At 39.7% G+C, this 10,501-nt stretch overlaps 1 protein-coding gene across 1 annotated transcript in view; it reads right to left on the reverse strand.

Moving 5' to 3' along the window:
- Positions 1-843: 843 nt before the first annotated feature.
- Positions 844-10,501, reverse strand: part of ERLIN1 (ER lipid raft associated 1) — a 41,297-nt gene continuing 31,639 nt past the window's right edge. Inside the window, exon 11 of the mRNA XM_012661767.1 lies at positions 844-3,141. Coding sequence (XP_012517221.1) covers positions 2,920-3,141 — 222 coding nt within the window. The 3' untranslated portion in view covers positions 844-2,919. The remainder of the gene's footprint in view (positions 3,142-10,501) is intronic.

Genomic DNA, 10,501 nt, shown 5'->3' on the forward strand with positions numbered 1-10,501 from the left:
ATAAGGTGCATTCAAGGACCTGAGAGAAGAGCAGCTAGAGAGGTCAGCAGGGGCCAAATCACGGAGAGCTTTGTGTGCATACATTTGGGACTTGATCCTAAAACAATCAGAAGCCACAGCTCTAATTCAAAGAATTCCTCTCCTAAAGAAGCAGAAATCACTTCATTTTAATACTTACCAAAAGCCTATAGGATTTTGGTAGTTTGAATTAGGTAAAATTCCCTGGTTTGCAGCAGCTGGATGTAGGATACTATGGGATTGGATCCCAGAAGAACCAGAGTAGAGCTGCATGCCCCAAAACTCCCAATTACCACTCCCTGCTGGCCCAACATCATCATGAAATTGTCCCCAGGAGGGAATGTAGAACATTTGGGAAGAGCGGGTCCAGCCCAGCTCTTGAAATGATAACATCTGAGTTAGTGAAGTTCATTTTAGTTAGTGAAGTTCACTATAACACCAGTTATAGTTTATGCAAATTGTCCTTGGACAATTTGGACCATGGACGACCTCCTCCCTTCCTCGGTGTTAAAGCATTTTACTTCTCAGGGAAGGCTCCCAGGGCCACAGTGCCCAATCCTCCCTCTTCACTCCTCTACCACTGGCCCTGTCCCACAAGGAACTAGAATATGCCTTGTTAAATTCCAGGAGTCAGGAAAGAATGGAAACCCTGTTTTTAAATTCTTATACCAGCTAAACAGTATTCTGGAAAAAGTATTTTTAAAAGCCTCTATAATTAAGTTAAACCAGCAAATAAACTAGCTACGTATTGTACTGGGCAAGACAGCCTTAGGGGCACGGTAAGACAGCCAAAAGAATGGAGACATATGGGAAATAACACAAATCACTGATAGTAAAATAATTTTATTTGGTTTCTTATTTTAAAAAAGGTAGCATTTCACATATAAATTTAGACTTCAAGATTACAGTGTATATCTTGCCAAAAGGAACATTCCTGAAGGACAGCTAGAGCTCACCGAGTGGCCATAGGGACACACACTCCATGGGGAGTGGGAGTGGAAGTGCTTTCTTCAGAACCTCACAGCAGTATTTCCCTGCTCCTTAGCCTTGCCGCCAGGGCTTGTGGCTAGTAAGAAAACCCACAGCCGTCACTTTGGGGCAACAGCTTTTTGCTCACAAGAACAGAAAACATCTCTAGGAATGAAAGCAGAGATCAATGATCCAGATTTCCCACAAGAATCATTATTTATCTGTAGCAACAGTAACAGGTTAAGAGTTTATTTTTTATAATTCAAAAGTTCTTTTAAGGAGGGCTAAAGAACCCAAAATTCATTCATAAAGAGAACTTACAGAATTAAATGAGCAAAAACAAAATTTTTTTTCTCCACATTACAAATTCCTCTATATAAGTATAATATAAGGCCCAGGGAAAAGACCCATTCAAATCTGGGCTTTCCTTTCCCAATAAAGTGTTTGGCACAACCCATGAGCTGTCATGAGACCAACACATCGACAGCTGAAAGGTTTCTGGAAATGGTCCCATGACTTTTTTGTCTAGCTCCAACAGAGTGTACAAAAGAGGTGTTTCAACAAGTCACACAAACTCAGGCCTAACTACGCAGCACACTGTTCCAGAAAAGTTAATCTGAGGGAAAAAAAAAGGTCCAGATGAACTAGGTCTCCTGGTTAACTATGTCATCCTCTCATGAAAAATTAAATTCACTGGTTGCCCAGGAGGTCAGGAGTCATGATCTCCTAGTAAGGTTTGAAAGGTGGAGGAACAACTTTGATGTAAGTATCTCAGGGCTGGGAGAGAAGGAGACAAAGATGGCGAATGATGCTTTCTAGGTTACTCTTTGTTCCATCCACATCATATGGGGCTCCTGATGAACAGTATTAAGGAGAATCAGTGTGCTAGTGCCATGGCTGCCCTGGGATTTGGCCTTTAGACAGAGTGCTGAGGTAAATGAATGTACCCCAAATCCAGTTTTAAAAATAAAAACTTCCTGCAATTATGATACAATACTGTGCAGTGAATGGCCAGGAATTGTATGCTGCTCCTATTTCCGATTAAAGCCCCGTCCCACTCTTAGCCAGCCATAGCTGAAAGGAGTTGGCTGTGGCTTAAAACCAGGCACCTTAGTCACACATGGCCTAGGGCAGTGACGCTGACAGTCATCACCCAATGGAGGAAATGCAGGACCCCAGAGCTTTGGTTCAGAGCAAAGGTTTCATCTTACCCCAAACTTCAAACCAAGCCCTCTTTATCTCTGAGCATACTAATGCAATAAAGTAGTGATTAGGAATCTCTATGAGGAATCTCTGGTTGGGTGGCCAATCACAGGTCCCTGTAGGCCACCAACTTCACTGTAGGAAAATAGGTGCAAATTGTATCAAGTTAATGGTTGCTCAAGTGGAAGATCATTTCCTGGGGAACTTCGGTGGCCTGGATGTTAATCACATGGATGAATGCTGAGACTGGTCGCCAAAGAGAGAGCCTGGGTCCCAGGTGCAATCAGTCTTCATTAACTTACCGTATCCTGGCCATCTTCTCTCAGGCCTCCCATGTCTTGATTGGCTGAGCACACATTTCCCCGGGGACCAATGTAAACATTATTCAATAGATTTCGGCTTAGAAAAACACAGCTTGTTATGTATTTAGTGTTTAACAACATTCCAGTGCAGGCAGTATCTTAGCATCAGACTTTCCCTTGTTCATGAATATCAGTTTAGAAAGGAACACATACAGGATGCTTGATAAAACTGTGGCTGAAAAGACCATTTGAGTGCCAGACAGCTGGCTCTATCCTGCAATCAGCTGACAAACCAAGACTATCACAGAAGAGGCAGAACAGAGGAAGCACATGTTCTCTGTAAATCTGAAGAGTTCGTACAACCATTGTTCCCACTTAACCCCTTGGGCCACATATCTTGATATGGAGAATATTTCCACCTCTTGCATCAACCTGTGCTCTCCTTGTTTTGGATGAGGCTCTCTCCAGAGGGTTCAAGAGCCTCCTTAGAGGGGAGGGAGCCTTCTCTTCCAGTCCTAACATCTGAATATTTCAAAGCACAAGAGGAGTCAACGAACATGCTAGGGATGTTGCTGCCAAAGTAGATCTTACTGTTAGAAGCAATAGCCTGGTACTTTTTGAGCTCCAGATATTCCGGGGTTAATTTGTGCTGTGTGGGAGCAAACAAGAGCAAAGGCATCAGAATACTTTGGTGCAATAATCATCTCTCTCTTTCCCTACATCCATTTCTCCTACTGCTCTCCTGAGTACCATGATTCAACTCTGAACGACTGCCAATGACCCTCTCTTATTTTGGAAAGTCGCTATCACATTAACAGGTATGTTCCCAACTTTAAATTGCTTCAACAAGCTCCTGTCTTGTATTAATGCAGGAAAAGTTATTTACTTTTTAACAAAAGAATTGGCGAGGGAGGTTTTGGGGAACAATTAATGATAACTAACTAATGATGACAACTAGTATTTCCACAGTGACTTTCTGTAAGGCCTATAAAGTACTTTCACATACACTTTCTCATTTCATCTAGCTGAATTCAACCTGGAACCAGTCTGGAATTTCTGCTGATTCTCTTGAGAGAGGCACATAGGACAATGGATGAGGGTGGCACAGCTTCAAAGTAGGGCTTGGGCTCATAATCTTATAATAAGCCACCTGTGATTCTGCTTTTCTTAACTAAATTCCACAACTGGAAAAAAATCTCAAGAAGTCACCTGAATCTGGCCACTTGCTTTTCCCAGAAGCTCGATGTTTAAGCTGTTCGTGACAGAAAAATGTTTGCTAACCACCAGATCTCCCTCTCTATCACAGTGTTTTGTTTAAATCATGGTGTCAAGATATATCCAACCAAAACCTCTTGGGGGTTTGACTAAAACTCACTTCCACTGTTTCCCCAGAATACATGTCTCTCAAAGCCCCTCAAACCCTTCCCTGTGATTGTCTCTTCATCTTCAGTCCCAGCCTACGCCCCAGGCAAGAGCCAGTGTTGTCCTTCATAGTCCCACAAAATCTATTTTCTGCACTCCAACATCTTCCACTCAGTGGATCTCTACCCTCTCCAGCTGATTGATCTCCTCTGTCAAAATACTGCAATCAAATCTGGTCATAGTGCACAACCAAATTACTTCCCAAACGCTTTTTAATATAGGTTGGTATCTGAGTAGCATTTGTTTTTTTTTTCTAGGACAGAGTCTCACTCTGTTGCCCGGGCTAGAATGGCCGTGGCGTCAGCCTAGCTCACAGCAACCTCAAACTCCTGGGCTCAAGCGATCCTCCTGCCTCAGCCTCCTGAGTAGCTGGGACTACAGGTATGTGCCACCATGCCAGGCTAATTTTCTTTTATATATATATATATTTTTTTAGTTGTCCAGCTAATTTCTATTTTTTTAGTAGAGATGGGGTCTCGCTCTTGCTCAGGCTGGTCTCGAAATCCTGAACTCAAACGATCCGCCTGCCTCGGCCTCCCAGAGTGCTTGGATTACAGGCGTGAGCCACCATGCCTGGCCTGAGTAGCATTTTTTAACATTGCTTAAGACTACTGTCCCATTCAGAATGAGGGTGACCTTGAAGGCAAGGTCTTGATACTTTGTGCTTGGTCAGCTTCTCCCATTACAGGTTTAGACTGCTAGTTTTCTAAACTGAAGTTTCCTATCTTGCCTTCACCTTGACCAAATTCCATTCTGTTTCTACAGACTTGTGTTCTCCAATGTTAAGTTTTATGTTGGTTTTCAAAGACTGACAACTCTCATTCTGTCATATCTTATCATTTCTTCTAAATACGGATTATGTTGTTCCTTTCTAAATTGAAAGTTTAAGCCCTTTCTGTACCTTAAATCTTGACTCTAATCCTTCGAGCTGCATCACACTCCTTAGCAATCTCTATCTCAATCCTGTATTTGTTCCAATCTACTCTACAATTATAAATCTTGGACATCTACCTTACAAATCTTGGACATATCCTTCCCTTTTCAGATTACTATAGTGGTTCTAGCTGCCTCTTACTGAAATAACTCCTGCTCACTACTGTACTCTCTAGCCAACTTACTCCAGTCCTTACATCAAATCATTCACCCAGTGTCACCCAACCAACCCTTCTCAAGTTATCTCACATGAAATTCCTCATGACTGAAACATGAGTTTTTTAAAATCCAATAAACAAAGGAGTATTCAACTGGGGGCATTTGGAAATGTGTGTGTGTGGTTGCTAAAACAACTGCTGAGCACTACTGACATTTAGCAGGCAAGGGCCAGAAATGCAAAATATCCTACAATGAATGAGATAGCCTTTAATAATGAAAAAGTATCTCACCCTTCAAATGCCAAGAATGTCTTTGATAAGAAATACTGCTCCAAACAAGCTTAGCGTCTACACAAAAAAGCTAACTTATTTGTTATTCTAAGTAAACTTTATTCTTCTCTTGTCACTCTTGTCATTTCAGGAGAAGACCTTCAACTTTACTGATTATTGAGCCTTTATACAGCAGTACAAATAATGGATTTATGATATTTGACATGTGTTTATATATTTTTGCCTGTGTCCTAACTCCCCATTTTCATAAGGAACTATACAAAGTTCACTACTCAATGAGTGTGCAATATGTCTTTCTAAGTGACTAGTTGATTCTGGAGGATATCTTGGTCACTACCCTTCCTTGACAATGATAAAATCACCTCTGCCACATGAGAGCCCTTGAAAAAGGGAAATCAAAACCCCTTAACTGTATCACTAGGAAAGTGGCATGGAGAGCCAGTTACCTTGTTCGAGGTGGCATATTTGTGCGCTGCATAATACTCAGCATCTGCTTTTGCCTTTTCTCGGGCCAGGAATGCAGCATCTAGCAAGTAAAACAGAGTCAGTGTATTTAAAAGAAAAGAAAATACCCAATCCATTCCCTCAGCTAGGTAAGAGTCCCTTTCTCCACTGCTTAATACTTCTGTTGCTTATTTCAGTTTGAAAGTTTATAACATTAGCAGTTTTCAAATCCCAGTCCCTAGATAGCTCCTTCTCAAAGGGGAATACTCTTGTTACTGTTGAGTAACTTTCAGCTCATCTGAGTCTACTCCTTTTCTACCCTAAGTTGCTCCTTCTTTCCTCCACTTCCTCTCCCACCTCCTATTATCCCAAGCCTCACCCTACCCAGGATCTAGGATTCAAGTAAAATAACTAACTCCAGACATGAAAGCTCTGCTCTATTTACTGCATTATCCCATTCCCTCCAAATCTGATTCAGAATCGGTTAACAGAGAAAGATAGGAAGCAGTAGTATATTAGCAAAAGTGTCTTGGAGACCGTGAGCTTAGAACATCAACATCTCATTACGTGAAATCAAGGAGTTTGAGATCCTCTGTAAAAACTGGAGTTTCTTTTTTTCCTCAACTAATTTTTTTTTTTTTGACAGGTGGAAAAGAAACTGGTAGTGATGGGGTTTATTATCTTGTACATTCTTTATAATTGATTATGGGTAATATTCATATTTTATCTGCCTGAGAATAAAGTAGCAGGTAATATGCCCTCATTTAAGGAAGACAATGAAAGGGTGAGCTACCCACAGTCACAAACCAAACCAAGAGCTAGATATGTAATAGTAATGTTTTTTAAACTTGTCTAGAATATCAGACCAGCTATTTCCTCCAGATCAGATTATTCTGCCTATGGCTTTCCCACCCAACACAATCAAGAGCCCAATCCCTGAAGCAGAGAGGCAGTTTAGGAGAGTCAGAGCCTCATATCTCTCCCTCAATGTACCTTCGATTTCAGAAATGCGCTTTTCAGTTTCTTTCTCCATCACCTTCTGCTGAAATCGAATTTTTGCCACTTGTGCAATCTTCTCTGCTTCTATAATGATACAACAAAAGAAGACACATTCGAAAACATTTCTATAGTACCTGAGGCACTTAGAATCAGTAGCACACAGTCTAATATTTAATTACAGAAGGTTTTATGGGCTAATTGTTTCATTAAGTTTTCTCTATCAAAACTGTAAACAACTCAAAGGAAACAAAGAATTTATCTCCTACTTCACTGTTCTCCTCTGACAGTGCTAGTTTTGTGGGAAGGAGTAAAAAAAGTTAACAGTTCCAATCCTTCATGGGACTATACAGCAATGGTCCACAAGCTAATGGGAAAGAAAAGATACTTTACAAACGTACCACAGAACAAAAACAGAGTAACATAAATGCACGGCAACGTAGGACAATTATATAACGTGGCAGGAGAAAGAATAAAGGAGAGGTCAAACATGGTAGCTCATGCCTATAATCCTAGCACTTTGAGAGGCGAGGCAGGAGGATCACTTGAGGCCAGAAGTTCAAGCCAGCCTGGGCAACACAGTGAGACTGCCATCTCTACAAAAAAATAAATAGCCAGGCATGGTGGCACCCGCCTGTAGTCTCAGCTACTCGGGAAGCTCAGGGAGGAGAATCACTTGAGCCCAGGAGTTTGAGGCTACAGTGAACTATAATGATGTCACTGCACTCCAGCCTGGGGGACAGAGTGAGACCCTGTCTCAAAAAAAATAAAATAAAAAAAATACAAAGAATAAAGGAGAGAAGTTAAACCAAGGAAGTTCTTCTGGAAGGAATCTTAAAGGAAATAATGAACATGACCTAGGAGGACATGCCAGGAAGCATAAAGAAAAACAAGAAGAAATGAATGAACAAGTCACAATGAAGAGGTGATACAGAGCCAGTGGACAAGACAACAAAAAATAAAAACAGAAAGAGAGCTAGGAGACCTCTGTCTTGACTAACAGGCTAAAGAGCTTAGTTTTATATCCTCAGGATCTACTGCTAAGTTAGCATCAGGGAAATGACATGATGAAAACACTATCAGAGGAGGAGTATTCTAATTGCTGTGTAAGGTAATGCAAAAAGCAGGATAATTCATCTGAGAATGGGAAAACAAGTGCTGGGCGTGAACAGGTGGAAGGCAGGAGGCAAGTACATGCAGAGGAAACTAAACACCCATACCAAACCTCTGGCCAACCAAAGCACCCAGGACCAGGAAAGAGAGACTCTAATTATACTTTAAATTCAATCACTGCAATTCCTAAAGAACATTCTTAATTCTCCTCTTCACTCAAATAAGGTGGGTAGTTTAACGCATCTTATCTCTGGCCCCTGGGGAAAGTACATAACAGAAAGAAAATTTCCAAGTGGTTTCTTCTTACCAGGAGAGAGTACCCTTTACCAACTACTCCAAGGGATACTTCTCTATTTCCCCATCAGAGTAAAATCAATCTATATTATACCATCCTAAAACTAAAGTACTATGTTCAATTAGGCTAGAAATTTAAGTACAAGCAAAAAGTCAAGATAAAAAAATAAAAGGTAAGGGATCTGGAGCCTGCACTTAGAACCCAGAGAATGTCACCTCAACACAGGGGGACTGTTGTGGTAATCCCATTCAACAAAGCTCTCTGTCATGAGGGAATAAACCAGTAAGAGTATGACCAGGCTTCTAGTTCTAGAAAAATGGTGGAACAGACTAGTGAAAAAATCCTTCCCTTCAGCCACCGCCACCTTAACATGCTAGATAAAATATAACAAATTTTTTATCTAATACATGCCTGAGTTCATAAGAAAGAATGGGACATCCTCAAGTGATTAAGCAAAGGGAGAGCCAAAAGCCTATATGGTGGCAGCCCTGGGGGTGGTTATTAGGCAAGGAAGGAAGAGGGACTTGAGTTTTTGCCCATGCAGGGCCAGGAGATGAGGCCCTGTGATGTTAGAACTAAGACTGCTGCATAAACCTAGATCTCTAGAGGGCTGCAACTCTGTTGTAAGAGAGACTAAATACCTCTACCCACCAGCCCAGTGAGAAGTAAGCTTTTCTCTACCTGGACACATCAGAGTGAAGCTGGAGAGCACCCAAATATGGAAAGAAAAATCTCAAAAGCAAAAAGAGAAGACTGATTACTTAAAAGGAACAATTAGACTGATAGCATCCTTGTAAATGGGTATAAGAGGCCAAAGAAAATTGAAATAATGTTGCTAATGACAAGGAAAAGTTAGTTTGGTTTAGAATTGTACGCTAAATTACCATTCAAGAATGATATAAAAGCATTTTCAGACCTAGGACAACTGAAGAAGTTTTTCGTTTCTTAGCCTTCACAGAAAAAAACCTAGCAGGAAAAAAAGAATACAGGGGGGTTGATGATGGGAGGTTCTTTGGTGGGTACAATGTGTGTTGCTAAAGTGATGTGCACACTGAAGGCCCTGACTTCACCACAATGCAATAATACCAATGTAACAAAAATTAGAAAAAAGAAACAAATTGCCAGAAACAATGGAGAGGAAAAAAATTATTCAACACATGTAAATCAAAATAATGTTTACTGTAAGAATTAATAATGCTGATGATAATAATCAACGGGAGGCTAAAGACAACATGAAACTACAATACTAGGCAATAATAATACGTAAGATTGAAAGACAGTGATTAGAGTTAAAGCATTCTAAGGTATTATTCAAGAAGAGGACAAAGAGAACAATTAGCTTTAGACTTTGTCAAGCTAGGTATACTTGTTAATATTTTATAGGTAATGAATAGTTATCCATTCCAGAAATAGAATATAAAACTTCCAATCAAGTAAAAGGAAGAAAATAAAGAAAATTCAATCAATTCAATACCAACTAGAAAAGAGGGGAAAAAGAAGCAGAGAAAAAATACATGGTATATAGCACATAATTAAATGATACAAACAAATTCAAATATAGCAGTAACCACAATAAATATAAAAAGACTAACTCACCAGTTAAAAGACAGATTCTCACATTGGATAAGATAACAAAATCCAGCTATATGCTGTTTACAAGAGACACACCTAAAACATAATGACATAGAAAAGTTGAAAGTAAAAGGATGGGAAAAGATACACCAGGAAATAACTCACCAAGAGAAATCTGGCATAGCTGTATTAACATCAAGCAAAATAGATCTTAAGGCAAAAAACATGTGTAAGGATAACAAAGTATTACCAAACAGGAGCAATTCTCCAGGGAGATGTAACAATCCTGAACCTGAATGCTCTTAACAATACAGCCCCAAAATATAAAGAAAAAAATTACAAGTCAACAAATCCACAGTCATAGTGGGAGATTTTAACACATCTTTCTCAGTAATTTATAACTCAAATAGGCAAAAATTAGAAGAATACAAAAGATGTGAATAGCAAACACAATTCATAAGGCTGATCAAATAAAGAAACCTGTATCCAACAAATAGAGACTATATATTCAATCTTTTCAAGCACACATAAGACATTTAAAAAAAAAGACCACATGTAGGTAAGGCCACAAAGCAAATTTCAACAAATGTTTAAGAATTCATATAACAGATCTTATTTTCTGACTACAATGCAGTAACACTGAAAATCAACAATTAAAAGGTAGCCTCTCAAAACCCATTGAAACAGAAATTTAAAAATATGCTTTTAAAATTCATGAGTGAAAGAAATTACAATGAAAATGTTTTTAAAAGAATTAAAACTGAACACCAATAAACATTTCAAAA

The sequence above is a fragment of the Propithecus coquereli genome, unplaced genomic scaffold (genome assembly GCF_000956105.1).
Source record: "Propithecus coquereli isolate 6110/MARCELLA unplaced genomic scaffold, Pcoq_1.0 Scaffold73, whole genome shotgun sequence".
NCBI lineage: Eukaryota > Metazoa > Chordata > Mammalia > Primates > Indriidae > Propithecus > Propithecus coquereli.